Raw genomic sequence first — 20,539 nt, forward strand, 5'->3', positions numbered from 1 at the left:
CCCGGGCAAGTAGTTCAGGGGTAAAGATATGCCAACATAATCTCTGCAATTACACTTTTTTACAATTTGTATTTTTAAGTTCTGGTATCTTGATCATAGAAAACTTAACAAAAACCTGTGTAAATTCGAAACATCGTTTATTAGTTTTATTTTATTATAATCTATTTATCATACATGCACAAGTAGAAAATGTAAACGTGATTTAGTTTTATAATGTCACAGTGCTTTAAAAAAAACAAGACAGCTTTGGTACCTGTTAATAAAATGATAGTATAATACTATAACGCCTATTCGGGTAAAGATCGAGCTTAGTAAATGAAATTGTTTTTAATTTATATATTTTATTAAAACTCTATCTTTTTTTAAATGAATAACAATTTAAGTAAACGTATTGTTAAATGCAATTGATTTTTATATATTAATTATTAGTATTTATTACATTGTTATGTTTTATTTTCTTATACACACAATGTCGCAGAAATAAGTTTTCTGCGACATTGTATGTGCGCATTTTTCGTTATTGTTTTTAATTTATTTGTTTCGCTTCATTAATCTCGAATTTAATTCTAATATATAATTGCATTTAATGTGTTTTTTTTAACTACGATTATATTTAATTTGCATCATTTTATTGACTGACATGGAATCCGTGCCGAATAATAACATTAAATTAAGTAACGCTGATACATTACCTACTTTGAATTTATATTTGTATAAAGTTAAGGCCTAAGCTAAGCCTTCGGTTCCAGTCACTTTCTTGAAAACCATGATGTTTTTACATATGTCAAAAATGCGAAAAGCTTGCAATCTCTTCGTCACTCACAGAAAAAAATTTAATGCATATAAAAATACTTATATTAACTCACAGCACGTATAAAAAGGAGTACCGCCGTGGAGTACCGGCTTAGAATAGTACTCCCCCAATCTCATCCCGTGGGTGTCGTAAGAGGCGACTGAGGGACGGGGAAAAGGGGGGATGGGCAGCAGCGTCCCCCCTCCCATAAACATCTTACCCCCTACTGCGCTCGCCAACACGCCTGCCCAGCGCGGCGAGTATGGGCAAACCACCTCCCTAAATGGCAGATGCGCCCAAAAAAAGGCCCCCAGTTACCGGCAAGCCCGCTAGGCCCGACCAAGGTAGCGGTCGCGGTATCGGCAGGGCAGGGGGTGCTAAGAATCACCGGTTCACGGCAGGCTACCGTACAAAACGACTGAAAATGGCAACGTATAATGGACGCTCGATGAGGCTGGACCATCACCTCGCCGAATTAGAAGTAGAGTTAAGTCATATAAACTGGCATATACTGGGGTTATCTGAAGTCCGAAGACAGGGGGAGGACACGATAACTCTAGAGTCCGGTAACTTACTCTACTTCCGCGAAGGTGATAACCTCTCCCAGGGTGGTGTCGGTTTTCTAGTCAAAAAGGATCTCATTAGCAGCATTGTGGAAATCAGTAGTGTGTCGAACCGGGTAGCGTACCTTGTCCTAAAACTTTCCGACAGGTACTCCCTGAAGGTTGTACAGGTAAATGCGCCAACTTCGACATACTCTGATGATGTGGTCGAAGCGATGTACGAGGACATCGCAAAGGCCCTCAACGACACCTCGAGGGCCCACTACAATGTTGTTATGGGAGACTTTAATGCTAAAGTGGGAGTACAAGATAGCGGTGAATCGAAAGTCGGACCTTACGGCTTGGGCTGCAGAAATCACAGGGGGCAAATGCTGGTAAACTTTCTCGAAGCGCAGGGGCTTTTTTTGATGAATTCTTTCTTTCAAAAGAAGCCTCAGAGGAGGTGGACCTGGCGAAGCCCCGATAACGTGACAAGGAACGAGATAGACTTTATCATCTCGAATAAAAGGCACATATTTAGAGATGTTTCAGTGATCAACAGGTTTAATACCGGAAGTGATCACCGCTTGGTTCGAGGCACTCTAAATATCAACTTAAAAGCCGAAAGATCGAGAATGATGAGGTCTACTCTCCGACCTACCATGCTCCAAGCTGCTCAAGGCTCCGAAAAGTTCCAAATGGAACTTCAAAATCAATTCACCGCGTTGGAAACCATAAGCAGCATTGATGAGAGAACCGACACGCTGGTCAAAATACTGCAAAACACATCCCGCAAGTGTTTTCCGCCACAGAGAAGAGACAACGCACCAAAACTCTCTGCTGAGACACTCGAGCTCATGAGAAAACGACGAGAACTACCATCGTTTTTGTCAGATAAGGCCTTAAACCGAACAATAAAAACGCTGACGCGACGCGATCTCCGACGCTCCAATACCCGTGCCATCAAGGCTGCGATTGAGCAAAATCGGGGATCGAAAGTGTTCGCTCGCAAGTTTGGGAGGCCGCGTCTGACAAAACTTAAAACTGAAAATGGTGGGTTCGTTACCTCTAGGCCTGAGATTATCGGAGAAGTAGAGAGGTTTTATGGGCAGTTGTTCTCTTCAAGATCGGATAAACCCATGGGAATCAGTATTGATGACCAGCGCGTCCCTCTTATGCGCCATTACTCCGAGGAGCTCCCGGTCGTTGACCAAGGAGAGATTAGGGCGGCTCTAGAACAGCTTAAAAACAACAAATCTCCGGGAGATGACGGAATCACAACAGAGTTGCTTAAGGCAGGCGGGACTCCGGTCCTGAAAGAGCTAGCAAGCCTCTTTAATTCCGTCATCCAACATGGCAAGACCCCGGAAACGTGGAGCGGGAGTGAGGTGGTACTGTTTTTCAAGAAAGGTGATAAAACCCTCTTGAAAAACTACAGACCAATCTCCCTCCTGAGTCACGTGTATAAGCTGTTCTCAAGAGTCGTCACGAACCGTCTCGCCAGACGACTTGACGAGTTCCAGCCCCCAGAGCAAGCCGGCTTTCGATCAGGCTACAGCACCGTGGACCACATCCATACTGTTCGGCAGATTGTGCAGAAGACCGAAGAGTACAATCAGCCGCTGTGTATGGCATTTGTGGACTACGAGAAAGCCTTCGACTCCATCGAAACCTGGGCAGTGCTCGACTCATTGCAGAGATGTCATATCGATTGGAGATATATCGAGGTACTGAGATGTCTGTACAGCGCCGCTACAATGACTGTCCACATCCAGGACTGTAAGACGAAGGCGATCCAATTGCGCACAGGGGTGAGACAGGGGGATGTAATATCCCCGAAACTGTTCACCAACGCGTTGGAAGACGTTTTCAAAACGCTGGATTGGACTAGGTATGGAGTCAATGTAAACGGCGAGTACATCTCACACCTTCGATTTGCCGACGATATCGTCATCATAGCAGAGTCGCTGGAACAACTCACCGAAATGCTGCGTAGCCTAGGCGAGTCTTCCCGGTGTGTCGGTCTCGGCATGAACTTGGACAAGACCAAGGTCATGTTCAATAGGCATGTCGTGCCGGGACCGATATACGTCGAGGGGAAACCTCTCGAAGTTGTTAGTGAATATACCTACCTAGGACAGATTATACAAATCGGTAGGAACAACTTCGAGAAGGAAGCCGATCGAAGAATTCGCTTGGGATGGGCAGCATTTGGCAACCTTCGTCAAGTCCTCAAGTCGTCTATACCGCAATGTTTGAAGACGAAAGTCTTCAACCAATGCGTCTTACCTGCCATGACATACGGTGCCGAAACGTGGACACTAACTGCGGGACTAGTCCACAAATTCAAAGTCGCTCAGCGTGCTATGGAGCGAGCTATGCTCGGAGTATCTTTGAAGGATAAGATCAGAAATGAGATTATCCGGAAAAGAACCGGAGTCACCGACATAGCTTGCAAAATTAGCAGGCTGAAGTGGCAGTGGGCTGGTCACGTATGTCGTAGGACCGATGGCCGTTGGAGCAGACGAGTCCTAGAGTGGAGACCGCGAATCGGCAAGCGCAGCGTAGGGCGCCCTCCAGCCAGGTGGACCGACGACCTTAAGAAGGTGGCGGGCACCAACTGGATGCGGAAGGCGGAGGACAGGGAGCTTTGGCGCACCTTGGGAGAGGCCTATGTTCAGCAGTGGACAACGATTGGCTGTTGATTGATTGATTGATTGACGTATAAAAAGCCGAGATGGCCCGGTGGTAAGAACGCGTGAATCTTAACCGATGATCGTGGGTTCAAACCCGGGCAAGCACCACTGAATTTTCATGTGCTTAATTTGTGATTATAATTCATCTCGTGCTTTACGGTGAAGGAAAACATCGTGAGGAAACCTGCATGTGTCTAATTTCACTGAAATTCTGCCACATGTGAATTCTACCAACCCGCATTGGAGCAGCGTGGTGGAATAAGCTCCAAACCTTCTCCTCAAAAAGAGGAGAGGAGGCCTTTAGCCCAGCAGTGGGACATTCACAGGCTGTTACGGTACGGTACGTATATATAGCTTTTTGATTTCCAAAATTCTTATCAGAGAGTTTTGATCGTTGCAACTGAACTATCATTTTAACTACACTCAAATTGAGTCGTGCCGCAGAATATCAGATTTTAAATATCCTAATGCTGGGCTTAGGTCTTCTCTCTAAAAGAAGAATGTTAGGAACTTATTCGACGACGGTGCTCTAATGTGGAAACACATGTGGTAGATTTTTATAAGACACATGCTTTACTTGCTGCTTTTTGATATTTACCTTCACCGCCGAGCATGAAATGAATTATAAAATCAAATAATACGCTTAAAATTTCAGTGGTGCATGCTTGAGTCACCAGCAATCATCACGAGTTACGATTTTTTCAACCACTGGACCATCTCGAAAAACCTGAATAATAAATGTAATTTGTTGCAAATAGGTGTGTTTAATAAAAAATATATAACACTGAATAACTGTTATTTATATTGCTTAAAATTCCTTCAATAATACCTACAGTAATAAACCGTTATTTTTTTATTTTGTAATATTAACTAGAATTTTCTATAAAATATTTCGAATAGTTCGAATGTTATCGTATAGAAACGACAAATTAATAGTTTCATAAATTGTGTGGACGAAAACGAGATATTAAAATCTTTTTACTAACAAAAAATGATGTTAATTTTTATTCCCTTTATAGTCACGCAAAACCCTTATATTGGATTTCCAAAACTTTTTATACATATAATTTCTATAAAAACTGGCTTTTACTACTTTATTTGAAAGTAGCTGAAGTTTTCCTCGTCCATCTTATACCTATTCCTCATAATCCCTCAGTCAGAGATCTAAGCCGCTATTCAGCCACTGTTTGCTCATCTCCGCAAAGTCTAGACGTGAAACTTGGCGTATATATTTCTCCTCCACACTAAACTAGTGATTTAAATATAGTAATATAACTTTTAAGCTTATGCATAATATTATATAAAAAAAAATGAAATGTACTTGAGATGTGATAAAAACTATCTTATCAATGTTTAGGGTATAAAGTACGTATTTTGAAATCAATGGTTTTATTGGTTTGATGGATTCCTCATGAGTAGTCAGTAGGCACTCTTACAATATTAATGTTCAATTTTCTTTGTCATATCGGATGAAAGAAATCACTGATGGGATTTTGTGCCTATGTAACCCGCCTGTCACACCCTATTTTCGTGGTATTAGTTTTGCACAGTTAAATATCGGTATTCATATAGAGTTTGTAAATCACGGATGTATAATTGAAATAAACGCATTCTGATATTGAACTCGAAAATAAGGTAAAAAAAATTAAATGCGTCATGTTATGAAATGGCTCCTAAATTAAATATTTACAATTAAGTTTTAGAGTATTAACAGGAATGAACTCAAGATCAATTAAGGAATCGAATTATGTTATATCAAGGTTTTGGTATCTAGTAGAGGTTTGACTTTAAAAACTTCAAACATATGTTTTCGCACGTATAAGTCAAAATTGAATTTGTTTCCGGGTAGTTTTGTGTTATGTAAATATTCGAGGTTGTATGTACGTCAGTTGGCTCGCGTTTGTTATTTTTGTTTTATAGCTCTGCGTCCTTTGTAGACCTTTCCATGTTTTATTTCTTTTGTATTTCTTTTATTACTTTTAGGGTTTAATAAAAATAAATTTGACAAAGTTATTATAAAGTATACAATATCAGTAGGTTTTCGTTAAGGTTTCCAAATTTAAAATAAAATATTAATAATGCATACAAAGTTGCATTCGAAATTTAATTTCAGTACTATTCACTACAGTATGTACAGTGTTTGTCAGTGTAGTGTTTTCAGCCTATGTCAAATAGCAAAAAAAAAATTCTATTTTTTATCTGATTTAAAAAGTTCCTGCTTAAATGGTCATAAATATAACGTTTTTTTGTTTTTCTATTTTAAATTCGTAGTTTTATTTGAGATTATACGCGGTTAAAAATCAAATTTTTACAAATTGATATTGCCAAATAACCTCCTTTCTAAACAATATATTTAAACATTAAAATAGATGTTAACAATAACATTATTTTTATTATATAACAATAACATTATTTATATTATTAATATCGTAATGTCTAGTACTTTTTAAAAAAATATACATAAGACATAAATCTTTTAAATCTTGTATTATCATAATATTTATTCTTAATGCATACTAAAGAGAGATAAAAAGCAATTAAAACGAAAATATGTAGAGAACGGATCGTAAAATACTTCTGATAATGCATTCAGAGATAAATTTAAAACGTAAATGATATATTGCATCTCTTTGCTCAGTATCTTTGATTTAATTCGTGCAACATGTATCTTAGTGGAATACGATTATATTCGTTAATAAGCGTCAGTACAGGAACGGCTTACGGGTCGTTTATTGATGTAAAAGTTATATCGCTTTGAACTTCTTGGATTGGCCGGTGGCGCAGTTGATAGTGGCAGTATTTAAACATTTATTGAATATTATTTATGTAAATATGTTTATCAGTCAGTTATTACCAAAAAAAGGCATTAAGTCACCTACTTTACGGACACACGACCGTGTGTAAATACAATAAATTATTTGGCTATAATTGACGAGCTGGTTGGCGTAGTTGGTAGATACTTGCCTTTCACGCCGAAGGTTGTGGGTTCGATTCCCACCCAGGACAGACATTTGTGTGCATGAACATGTCTGTTTGTCCTGAGTCTGGATGTAAAATTATCTATATAAGTATGTATTTACAAAAGAAATGTAGTATATGTAGTATATCAGTTGTCTGGTTTCCATAGCACAAGCTTTGTATAAGCTTAATTTGGGATCAGATGGCTGTGTGCGAAAAATGTCCCAGGATATTATTATTATTAATAATTGTTTCAAATTCCAAGCACAGGTTAATCGCTTAATTGGAGGAATTAATAGGAATATTTTAAAGCGCTTCTGTTTTAATAGTTTAAAAAGAAGAAGTGGAATGTAAGTATTCTTTAGTGCTTACCAGAGTTGTCACATAGGTAATATCAAATCACTTTAAAATCATTAATATTACGGTAATTTCTAATATTGTGATTATTATTTATTATCATCATATTCAGCCCATATTAATCCAGTGCTGGACATAGGCCTCCTCACAGGCGCGCCAGGTCTCCCGGTCCTGTGCTAGTCGCATCCATTGAGCACCCGCCGTCTTCCTAAAATCGTCTGACCATCGGGCGGGTGGTCTGCCCACTGGCCTTTTTGCTTCTCTAGGCCACCACTCTGTGACGACTTTAGTCCACCTTCCGTCTTCTCGTGTGGCCAAGTGTCCAGCCCATCTCCACTTTAACCTCGTGATACGCTTCCCAATATCTTCCAATTTCGTCTTTCGTCGGATTTCTGCGTTTGGTACACGATCAACGAGGGAGATGCCTAGCATAGCACGCTCCATCGCCCTTTGTGCCACTTTTATTTTGTGCATGTTATGCTTAGTAAGCGTCCATGTTTCGGCACCGTAGGTGAGTATAGGCAAGACATATTGGTTAAACACCTTGGTCTTGAGGCATTGTGGGAGTTTGGATGTCAGCGTATCTTCGAGCTTTCCAAAAGCAGCCCACCCTAATCCAATGCGTCGTTCGATCTCCTGTATTTGAGATTTCTGATCAAATGATAAACGATGTCCAAGATAGATATAATCGCTGACCACCTGTACGGTGTCCTTACCTACGATTATGTTAGGTGCACGTATGTGGCGATTAGTCATGATTTTGGTCTTGGACATGTTCATCCTCAGACCGATCCTCAGTGAAACTTCTTGCAGATCTGCTAGCATAAGTTGAAGTTCTTTGGTGCTCTCGGCGACAAGAATCAAGTCGTCCGCGAACCTAAGGTGCGTCATGCGTGTTCCGTTTATATTGATACCTCTCTCCCTCCAATCCAGCGTCTTCAACAGATCTTCTAAGACGGTGTTGAAAAGTTTCGGCGAGAGGTTATCGCCTTGTCGGGCCCCTCTGTCGACAGACACGAGGTTGGTGTTTTTGTGCATGCGCACCTGCATAGTTGGGAATTTGTACAGCTCTCAGAGGATATCTACGTATCGCTTGTCAATACCGTTTAATACAATTATTTATTATAAGAATAGAATACTCTTCGTTTTTCAAAGGTGAACAGAATTACTTGGTTTAATTAACTAATTGTGCTGTAAAAGGTACAACTAATTCGATTCACGCGCCCGTCGATTTAATAACTATATAAAAGGAAAAAGAATTTTCACGCTGGACTTGGCTCTATTAAAGGCAAGTGTAGCAAATGGGCATAATGACTTAATCGGTATTGAACCTCTGCTTCGTTAATTGCTCACTACCGACAAAACCTCGTCAACTATTAAACTTTTCATAGCATTTACAGTCTTATAATTAAACGATTAGAATCTATTTTGTCTTGTATTCTCAACCGCTATATACATTTTAATTTAATTCAATATGAACCGTATGTATTTAATCGTAAAGTAGGAAATCGATATTTGAAATATTATTATTCGGAAAATGAATTTAACACAGCAATTGTAAGGGCTATAGTACGTAGTTTAGTGAACTCGTTTGCGTTAAAGTATTCTTGAATAGTATTTAACAAATACAATTGTGACGCCCACGCTTCGAAGTTTCCTCTTTCGTGATCGTGGGAGTTTTGTTAGAGATTTATATTGATACTTAAAATTTATGAAGGTTACATTTATAAGTTATATTTAGTTATAAATTTTGCTTTTATAAAATAACTTAATAAATAGTGAAATTGCAATAAGGATACATTATGTAACAACATGTTTTATATATTATATTGCCAACTACGCAGGACATTTTATAGTGCACAAGTGTGCGCAAACAAAGATAGAGTGCATCTTTGTTTGCGCACACTATTCACTCACTCTCATAATTCGATGGGACGGCAATCGGACACGCCTGGAAAAAGTTCTAACTACTACTACTTAACTATTTCTACTTAACTATTTTATTGGTCCAACCAGAGATTTGAACCCAACACCTCGGAATCTCCGGCAGTCACTAGACTAATGAGGCACTATACTATACGCATAATATTAAGTCCACCTAAAATACATAATATGCTGTTTTATACATAAATTATACTTCCACTATATTGTCATATTCATTTCCCTAGAACTTGTCGTCTAAACATTGCACTTAAAGACGTTGAATCTTCCCTTTCATCGCATCTGCATCGCAAATAATTTTAACTTTAATTAATTGAAAATGACATTATTATACTATACTATATTATTTAATGAAAAAAAAAAACATTTTAAATAAAAAAAAAATGTCTATCCGTGATTGCGAATAATACTGCAACTAGTATTGCACTAACATGAATTCAAATCCTATTTGAGAAATTGAATGAGATTTTAACTATTAAAATAATGGAATAAGCTAACGGTCGACTTAGTCAAAATATGTGTTCAAGAAATAGTAGAAGATATCAATAAAGCAAGCACGCGTCACAGCGGGATAAAAGATAAAAATACATTTTATTGCCTTGTAAATATCCGTTTAGATGAACATTTTATACGGCCCGAAATATGCGGGAGCGAAGTGCAATGACTGACTATTTACAGATAATAGAAGGATAAGTTCAAATATTTAAAATTTGAATATTTAGGAATCTTCTGTCAATAATATTTTATGTAGCTTACTACAGATTTTTAAGATTTTTGAGCTTTGGTAAAATTAAAAACGGGCAATAAACATGCTTATTATCGCATAATAATAAGTTACCTAACGAAATTTATACATACGAACATACTTGTGACATTTTCTTTTATATTTGAAAGACAAAATAATAAAAAAAATATTTATTTACTTGTTTCCAGAGAAGAATCTGATATTGTTATTTAATTCAATATTCTTTATTGTACACCATATAAAACAGAAACAGAACTAAAATAATAAAAAAATACCTATGTTTAGTTTAAATTTAATCTAAATATATTATAAATAAATATATTACAAAACTTTTATATTAATGTTTCAATTTAATAATTTATAACAAACACCATCCCGTTAGTTTTATAACACGACGAATTTGTTAGATGTCTTTTTGTAAAAAAACTAGGACAAGAACTCGAGTGTGTTTTAAAAGATCTCGTAATATGTTACCCGAATACCGGCGTTTGTGGTCGCGTGGGAGTGGACAGGAAGCGGTTTATGGATGACCACCGGCAATGCGGTTCAGAACAAAATCTACCCTAAGATTACCTATTTTTAGAAAAAAAATACAGGAAAAGCGAATGTAAACAGTTTTGTGCTCCGTTAAATGATTCTTAAATGAGGCGATTAAACTCCATATGAGTATTTTTAATTGTAATAAAAATATAATAAAATCAATTTGTTGTTTAGTTGATGCATTTGCCGCTACTGTTCTTGTATTATTATAAAATGTTGAAGGGATATAAATAAACATTCCAAAATTTATTAATATAAAATATTTGAACCCATTTATAATTTATGTATCGTAAATATAGTCGTAGTAACAAAATCTTTCTTCATTTTTGAGGATTTTTATATAACAACGCAGGCTTTGTTTTTTTTTATAGTATAGGTTGGCTGACTAGCATATGGGCCACCTAATGGTAAGTGGTTAACAACGTCCATAGACATTGGCATTGTGAGAAATGTTAACCATCACTTACATCGCCAATGCGCGACCAACCTTGGGAACTAAGATGTTATGACCCTTGTGCCTGTAATTACACTGCCTCTCTCACTCTTCAAACCGGAACACAACAATATCATGTACTGCTGTTTTGCGGTAGAATATCTGGTGGGTGGTACCTACCCACACGAGCTTCATAATTACTACTAACATCAATATTTCCTAAAAAAATAGTATAGAATATAAATAACAATCTAGCTAAACATATATGTATTTCTACAAATAATTTTTTTTTTTTTTGGGAAACAAACAATTATAATTACACTTAATAGTAATAAAACAAATATAAGAAAAACATAAATCAATCAAGTTTCCACTTAAAATTAATACAAACAAATGACATATTATATTAAAAATAAAAACAAAAACAGAAAGCACAAAATGCAAGTGAAACTGCTATAATTTGATTATATGACGTAAACTAAATTTAAATTCGCTAATTTTTGAGTTAAATATATCTAATTCTGTACAATGTTTGTTATAACTTTTACATGCACGTAACAAGAACATATTCTTTGAATAGTCACAGTTATTTTATATAACTATATACGATTTCGTTTCATTCTTTTGTATTGGTCCGAATAATTCAACAAAGATAGGTTGGTGGTAGGGCTTTGTACAAGCTACTGGTGGTAGGGCTGTGTGCAATCTAATAATATATAATTTAAATATGATATTATTATTATTTCGTATGAATAGGTGTTATTCAACATTCTTAGAAAATAAGTTCTTGCATAGCTGGTTTCCTTATTAAGCTCAAAAGCAGTCATATTAAATAACAAAATTCCTCGGTTATCGCTCCCGCAAACAATGCGAAATACGAATCTATTATCTTAGGTAACTGTTGCATCACGAAGCGAATAGAAATATGTAATTATGATAAGATGTAAGTTTTTTTAATATGCTTATTTCTTTCTCTCATAACATGCTTTCTAACAAATGTATTAAAGAGTGACAGCAACATCAGTTTCATATTTGTTTACTTCTTTATAATATCAAAGTTTATAAATGAGGAGACGTTTTTTTTCAATTTTTATCCATTTCATATTTAAAATGGGAATAATTTTAATGACTTAGAGATCGATATAGGTATGAATTGTAGAAAAGTTATAAGGAAATAAATAATAAATAGCTTTAAGCTTCTAATTAAAAAAAACGTCGCAGTGAAAATTAAGTAACTCAAGTCGACAAGTTTGGTTATTTTTTTTAACAATTTTAACAATAGCCTACGTTCTATACAATTAATTTGATAAAAACTAAAGAATCCATTGAATAATTCAAATCTTATTTACAATACTATAGTTCTCTGTACGACGTGAGCCGCAGCTGGTATCAATTCTTACGCACATCGCCATCACACACGATTGAATTACTATCTTTGCGGCTCACTCGCACTCCCTCTCGGGAAATGTAAATGAAACGATCGCAATCCTGTTACCGGGACAATGTCTAGCCTTATAGACTATTGCGTTTGTGGCGAATAGAACACTTTTATGCGTATTCGTTCTTTCCGCTCCATTGGAATTTTATTTTAGTGTTCGAAATTTAAATACATGGTTCAATAAATTTTGACTTCACAGTGGAATTTTGTTTAAGTTCTTTGTTTTGAATATTTGTTTTGAACTATTATTAAATAAAAAAAAAATGTTTATCATCTTTTGTCTACCTCGTCCAAACATTAACTTTGTATATGAATTAATCTTAATTTATCGAGGTCGTTGTTGTACGAAATTTATTAAATACAGTCAAGTGATACTTTCTCGTAAATTTCTTGATTAACTTAATTTAATTAAATTGTATTGTGACAGCGAGTACAATATATCTTGCCATTTTGAATGAAACAAGAGTTGCAAATAATTACGTTTTTATTATTTGATATAAATTTGTTTGAAACTTGTTCACTTGCAATAAATATACATACATACAATTATTTAGTCGTTACTGACACGTGGCTGGCAGTAAATTAGGAATGTAATATATGGATAATGCCGTATATAATATTGATGTTATGGATTATTATATATTTTTCTCATTTGTTATTCTTCATGAACGTCATAAAAACCACAACCAACTGGCTACAATAATAATCAAATCAAATTATTTCATTTTATTCAAGTAGAGAATTATAGAGTATAATAGACCCCTACAAATAATCATGAATACTTTGTGCAAAGGGTCTAGGTAGGTAATGTCCACTCATCATATATTCTACTTCCAAATAGCAATGCATAGTATTGTTGTGTTCCGCTTTGAAGTGTCAGCGAGCCTGTGAAACAATAGGCACAAGGGAAATAACATCTTAGGTCCAAAGGTTGGCGGCGCATTGGCGATATAAGGAACAGTTAATATTTCTCACAACGCCAGTGTCTATGGGCGTTGGTTACCACTTATCAGATTCCTGTGTGCCTATCTATTTAATATATAAAAAAATAATCAAATAAGTTTAAATTTAATTTAAAAAGAACTGACAAGGAACACAGGGGTTACTCCTTTCCTACCAATTAAATTACACTGTGTAATTGTAATATAAAAATAATTACGCATGCTGATAAAATACAGATATATTTTTATATATCCTGTATGAATATTAACGAATGCTAACTCCATACTTTTATCGTCTGTATAATATTTTATAGAGTAATGACATATTTTTGCATGATATTTTAATAATTCATTGATAAAGCTAAAGGTGTTTGTGTAAAGCGAACACCTTGTTCAAGGTAGGATGAATTGACTTGGTGTCGACGGAAAATTGGTATTGCAATTATATTAGATACGTTTTTTTTATAGAATAGGAAGGCGGACGAGCATATGGGCCACCTGATGGTAAGTGGTCACCAACGCCCATAGAAATTGGCATTGTAAGAAATGTTAACCATCGCTTACATCACTAATGCGCCCTCAACCTTGGGAACTAAGATGTTATGTCCCTTGTGCCTGTAATTACACTGGTTCACTCACGCTTCAAACCGGACCACAACAATACCGAGTACTACTATTTTGCGGTAGAATATCTGATGAGTGGGTGGTACCTACCCAGACGAGCTTGCACAAAGCTCTACCACCAGTAATATCCGTACATATAAGTATCAAGATATTGTAAATAGATTAAAATGAATCGTTAAATAATATAACTTATTTTTATAAATAAAATGAATATAACATCGATTTTAAACTCGATGTGTTTTCAACAAGTTTTTTCTTATTATAACAAATCGAGCAGAGTAAATCTGCGCATTGAAATTACACAAGCCTGTTTCAATGTACCAAGGATATCTTTATTAGAATCTACGTGAAATACGAGTCCTCAAGTCGATATTCAATGAGTAAATGTTTAATTCAAATTGTTTTACAGCGTATCAATAAACTTACCTTGGCAGTTTAATGTAGGATATATAAAAACGTTTGTCAATGAATAAAACATTATGTTTTTTCTTATTACTTTTTACTATCTGTTAAGGTCCGGCTATTTCATTAAGCTTTACTTTATAGCAAGGGGGCGATAGCTAGGACGAGTAAATTGAAAACGGTGTTAGATAATTGGTTAACTTTGTATGTATACTTTTGTATAGTCAGGTTTAGTCATCACTGAGAAAATATATTTAACCCATTAAATCATTTAATAAAAATAGTTTATATTCACCGTATTTTATTTTGAGTTTAAGTGAAAAAGTATATTACTTATAAATATAGTTTAATTAATGTCTAACATAATTATAGAGTATAATAGCTTTATCATTTTCTCGTCATTACCTAACCTACTCGTTATCTCATGCAATATTGATATTGATTTTTTCTATGGTATGCAAATTCATAAACGGTTTGTCTAACTTTAGTTTTTTTTATAGAATAGGAAGGCAAACAAGCATATCTGCCACCTGATGATAAGTGGTCACCAACGCCCATAGACATTGGCATTGTAAAAAATGTTAACCATCGCTTACATCATCACCAACCTTGGGAACTAAGATGTTATGTCCCTTGTGCTTGTGATTACACTGACTCACTTACCCTTCAAATCAGAACACAACAACACCAAGTACTGCTGTTTTGCGGTAGAATATCGGGTGAGTGGGTGGTACCTACCTAGACGAGCTTGCACAAGGATCCACCACCAACAAACTTATTGGTGACTTTAAAATGAAGGAACTGTGGTAAATATATGAAAGGTTATGTGTTAGTAATGAGTGAAGATTTTAATAGCATAATAGCATAAAGTAATACTGAGTATTTATATGCTTAAGTTGTGTGTATTGTATATTATATCGTTCTATATGTGTGTATAAAAACTGTCATGTTAGCCTCAAATTTAGTGAATTTACATATGTATGAAATGACTTTATATTTTTTAATATTCGTTTAATTAATTATTATATATACGTAATAGGTATCAACGTGTAAATAACGTATTACTTAATATTTGTAATTTTCAATAGGATACAGAAATTATAATAAATTTAAATTTCATAAACGTTGTACAGTAGAATTTGAATACAAATCCTTTGGATGCTGCGCGTAATGTAATACTCCGATTCGATACCTAATTTTGTCGAGTTTATTTTTCTCGGTTTTATTATATTATGTTCCAACCTTTTCTTAATTTATTTCCTTGTTTAATTTAAAATAGGCACACAGGTGAAACATTGGCCTATTTGATGGTAAGTGGTCGTCCTCACCTATCACTTCAAATCTCGTTTTAATTTGCCCATGCGCCGTTAATAATACAATCAAAGGCTACGTCCCAATATTATAAAATCAATTGCACACTCACCCTTCAAGCTGGACCACAGTACCGTTTGGCGGTAGGATAATTAGTAAGTGGTATCCATCCAGATATTTCAAATGACCATACCATCCACCATCCACCATCGGTTATTGAACTCGTATAATATTATAATGATATTGAAACAATTATATGGTATCAAAATCGAATTAACACAATATGTACATAGTACTATTATTTAATGCATTATTAATTGCTCAAATTGCAACGATTCAAAATTTCATCAATTGGTTTGGTTTTATTTTATAGCGTTTGCTAATTTAACAGTAGGTAATGTAAAAACATTTATATCATATAATAAAAAAACAGCTAATATTTAATTATTATTAGTGTTTTAAATGAGGTGTTTATATGGAAGACAAAATAATGAATATTTGTTTGCTTTGTCTCCTAATATCCAATTGCCAAATAGAATTTACATTTAAAACATGACTATAATTAGTTGAAAATAATCCTAGTTTTTAAACATAAGCTGTATTGTATGAATTAATTAATTTATGTTACTGATAACGGAGTTACAAGTTTAATTATTTACATAAATATCGGATACTAATTACTTAAATAAATTTTAAATAAAACAAGCGTATTTTTTTTTAAATATTTGCACGGGAAAGCTTATATCGCATCGAAGGCAACTGGTTTACGATTAACATAAAAATAAACCCAACTTCGACCCAACGCTCCAACGGTACCGTTACTGTAACTGTTTCTATACAAAGACTTGTATAAAACCTTCTGAAATTAATTTTGTTGTATTAAAAAGCGCATCTCGTTGTTTTTTAATATTCGTTGAAAAAAAATACGTTTCGTTTTTATACATCAAGTATTGTTCAATATTTAGATTCATGTCGATCTGTAAAATTGAAATAAAGGTATTTGTTTTATAAAACACATGTTCAAAATTAAAATAATTGGACAGATTGTTGTCTACATTCAATGTTTATTATGTAATATAAGTCCTTATAATACTTTACGTAATTACTAATATTCCTATTTACTTCTCCAATGAAGCTTACAGATTGTGTTTGGGGGTGAAAATAGGCCAATAAGGACAAGGAATCAGGATCGAACCGACGATTTTAATAACCATTGCGCTATTGAAGCTATAAAATATGTACTTACATAATTCATAAAATTTAAATGATTAATGAAGTCTGTCAAAAAGATCGACTTATCTGCTTCTCAAATATTTCTCGATATTTTATTGTTATCCAAAAATTTAAGAAATGCAAAATTTAAATTATAAAAAAGAATTACATAAGCAAGATTTGCACTTGTGTTTCAAAGTTATGCATTCGATTTATTAACATAGTGAAGTTTTTAATTATGCTATAAAATTCAATAATTGCATTAAAAAAACAACATGCACATATATATACATATACTCAGAACAATACGTATACTAAAACAGAATATAAGAAGTACACTTCACATCTATTAATAAAATTTTTGTCATTCGCTTTTAAATGAATACTAAGTTCTTAATTTATCTTAACTTGTATCTATGTTTCCCAAGTACTATCAGGTGGTCCAATAGACAGTTTGCCTACCTATTTTAAATTTAAAAAAATATACTCTCATAGTGTAGCTTAGCGTTAAATACATATTTATAAATATGTTGTAATTTATTCCTGTATAAATTTTAATGTGCTCAGTATGAGATTAAAAGGCTTAATTATGATATAAGATAGATTAGCCTTTCTAATATCATATTCACACACGCTTGATGATAACGCTAATTAATGAAAACAGCTTAATCCATATTGAATATTTTAAGGGTATATTAGAGGAATATAAATAAAGAGTTTGTCAAATACCAACTAAAAACAAAACATACGTAGCAGGAGAAATATAATCTGTTTAATTACTTTCTTATATACATATATAAACTGTCTGACAGGCTAACTATTGAGCACGTTGATTTTAACTGAAATTTAAAACTATTCAGGTGTATCTTATCCTCACATACACAAAAAAAAAAAAAAAATTAATAAAAATAGTTCAAAATAGTTTTCATCTTTCCTTTGCAATCTTGAATACAAAAAATCTATACGTTTTTTTATAGATTATCATATTACTAACAAAACAATTGAATTGTTAACACTGATTATATCAATAAATAATAAAATAAAAAATATATACATATAATGTAATAATGTATTATTCTGCTACAATTGTTTTCAACAAGTTCACAAGTCAACAAGCCAAGTGAGTGACAGAGTAAGGCACCAAAAGCTAGTGCCTTTTGACATCCTTGATGTCGCGCCTACAAAAACGGAAACTTGCTTCCGCTCAAATTAAGCAAACAGCGCCCGCTATATTCTGTTTCTAAATAATGAGTACCTACTTTTATCACTACCTAACTTAAATAATAAAATTTTATTTGAATTATAATTTATATTGTATTATATAAGAAATTTTACTGGTAGTAGGGCTTTGTGCAAGCTCGTCTGGGTAGGTTCAGTAGTCCACTCATTCATCAGATACTTTACCGCAAAACAGCAATATTTGGTATTGTTATATTCCGGTTGAAAGGGTGAGTGAGTCAGTATAATTACAGGCACAGGGGACATAACATCTTAGTTCCCAAGGTTGGTGGCGCATTGGTGATGTAAGGGATGCTTAAAATTTCTTACAATATCAATGTCTATGGGAGTCGGTGACCACTTACATCACTGACATCTATTATATAAAAAAACTACGAAACGATAATATAAAAAATACGCGAATCGAATTTGTAGTACATTTATGTATATATGCATACGAAACACAAAAAAAAACATTTTATTTTATAATTATACAAATGTATAATTTTAAAAGCGGCTTTTGAAGTGGATTGAGGAATTAAATGCTATATTATAAGTTAATACCTACATATACATAGTGGGATGCAATATAAGTTTGAATATAGAATACGTGTTTGATTGAAGAGCTTGTGTTAGACCTGATTATAGAATGTCAGCAATATAGACAATAGACCGATAGCATCATATCGTTTCTTGGAACTAACAGCAACATGAGTGCTTGTGAAACAATAGTTTTGATGAATAAAAAAACATAACCACTCACACTAGAAAGATTAAATACTCTATAATAAGCAGATTCTTATATTTGACAAACGTGGTTCATTTTTGTAATCTCAAATATTTTTTATTAATTAGAAGGTATTTTTTTTTAAGTTACAAATTTTTTATAAATATTTCTTATAATTATTTATAAATTAACTTATAGCTATTTTATATTAAATGGGACGACAAAATGCCATGTCAAAAAATTACATCGCTAGAAATTGCTAGAAGAAAAACATCGTGAGAAAACCTGTGTGTCTAATTTCACTGAAATTCAGTCTCATGTGTATTCCACCAACCTGCATTGGAGCAGCGTGGTGTAAAAAGCTCCCTAACTTCTCCTCAAAAAGAAGAGGAGGGCTTAGCCCAGCAGTGGGACATTTACAGGCTGGTACTGTACTGTTCTGGCTGCAACTTAGTTTATGTTATTTGAAATATACGTTCTTATATTTTAATTGGCTTAACTTATATAATCCTAAACTCTTTGCAGGCGGAGGAATTGAACGCACTGGTGGGAGATGCGTTCCGAATGGCGTTCGCGTCGCAGCTACAACCATCCGCACCGCTCTGGGTGAGTTCAAACAAGTTATAGTACTTGAATATCTAGTTGGATAACAACTAGATAAAAAATCTATTATGTTAGAGGAATCTAAATTTTGTTTATTTACGTAGTGTGTGATAGGTAGGTTATAGTTACAATAATATAATTAATAGTATTTAACCGTGTATCCCATAGGTATAGTTGCGAAAGGACATATTTTTTTAAGAGAAAATATCCCTGGTCGAAGTATTGAACTTTAGCATCTGCGGTTTTATAAGCTAGCAATTAGACTAACGATGCAGTGAATTAAAACAAAAGAAATAGTTGAATAACTCATTTCAGTTTAATCAATATAAAATAACCAATCAAAATGCTAGAAAAATGACAATATAATAATAACACAATCAACAGAACATTATTATAGTAATAAATTTTATTATAGGTCAATGGCACCGTTGCTAATTCTAAGAAATCATGTTACATAATAACTATTTTATAACGAGGAAGAGCCTTATTATTTCCATAACAAGCCTTGTATTTTTAGAAAATTACGATCCCCTAATGATGAGATGGTGTGCGTAATAGAGGTCGGTGATAGGTTATTAGTGTGATTTAATAGTAGCTTCTGAATTTTATTTTCAATTGGCTTATTAGATTATATCGTAGGTATATGATTTATTATACATCTTCTGTTTTAGATATTATAGTTTCATTTTATTTTATTTTACAAATGTTAAATTTTACTAGCAGTGTTTATGTGGGCTTACGTATTTAATGACATAAGAGTTTGTATATTCTATGGTTGTGCAACGTTTAAAGCACTAATGCCTCTAACAATATTATTGTCTAAATATTGTTGCGATATTTTGGGATATTGTAGATGCTGGGTCAGTCTGTGTATCAATGTTTTTAATTGTCACGGCTAATTCCAATATTTGGTCAAATGTGTGGCTTAGGTAGCGGTAGGAGTTTATATAGTTTTTGTTGGTTTTGTTTTGAAGGATGTGCATTCCAATGTGTGTTTTAGATCCTGTTAGAATATTTTGCCATCAGATAGAGAGTGTATCTGTATTTACGCTTACCTA

At 34.0% G+C, this 20,539-nt stretch overlaps 1 protein-coding gene across 1 annotated transcript in view; it reads left to right on the forward strand.

Annotated features, from left to right (window-relative positions):
- The window catches only part of LOC126768948 (EGFR adapter protein-like), a 119,178-nt gene that overhangs the window by 82,499 nt on the left and 16,140 nt on the right, over nt 1–20,539 (forward strand). The window contains exon 5 of the mRNA XM_050487432.1: nt 19,404–19,484. Coding sequence (XP_050343389.1) covers nt 19,404–19,484 — 81 coding nt within the window. The remainder of the gene's footprint in view (nt 1–19,403; nt 19,485–20,539) is intronic.

Source organism: Nymphalis io, chromosome 6 (assembly GCF_905147045.1).
Source record: "Nymphalis io chromosome 6, ilAglIoxx1.1, whole genome shotgun sequence".
Taxonomy (NCBI): Eukaryota; Metazoa; Arthropoda; class Insecta; order Lepidoptera; family Nymphalidae; genus Nymphalis; species Nymphalis io.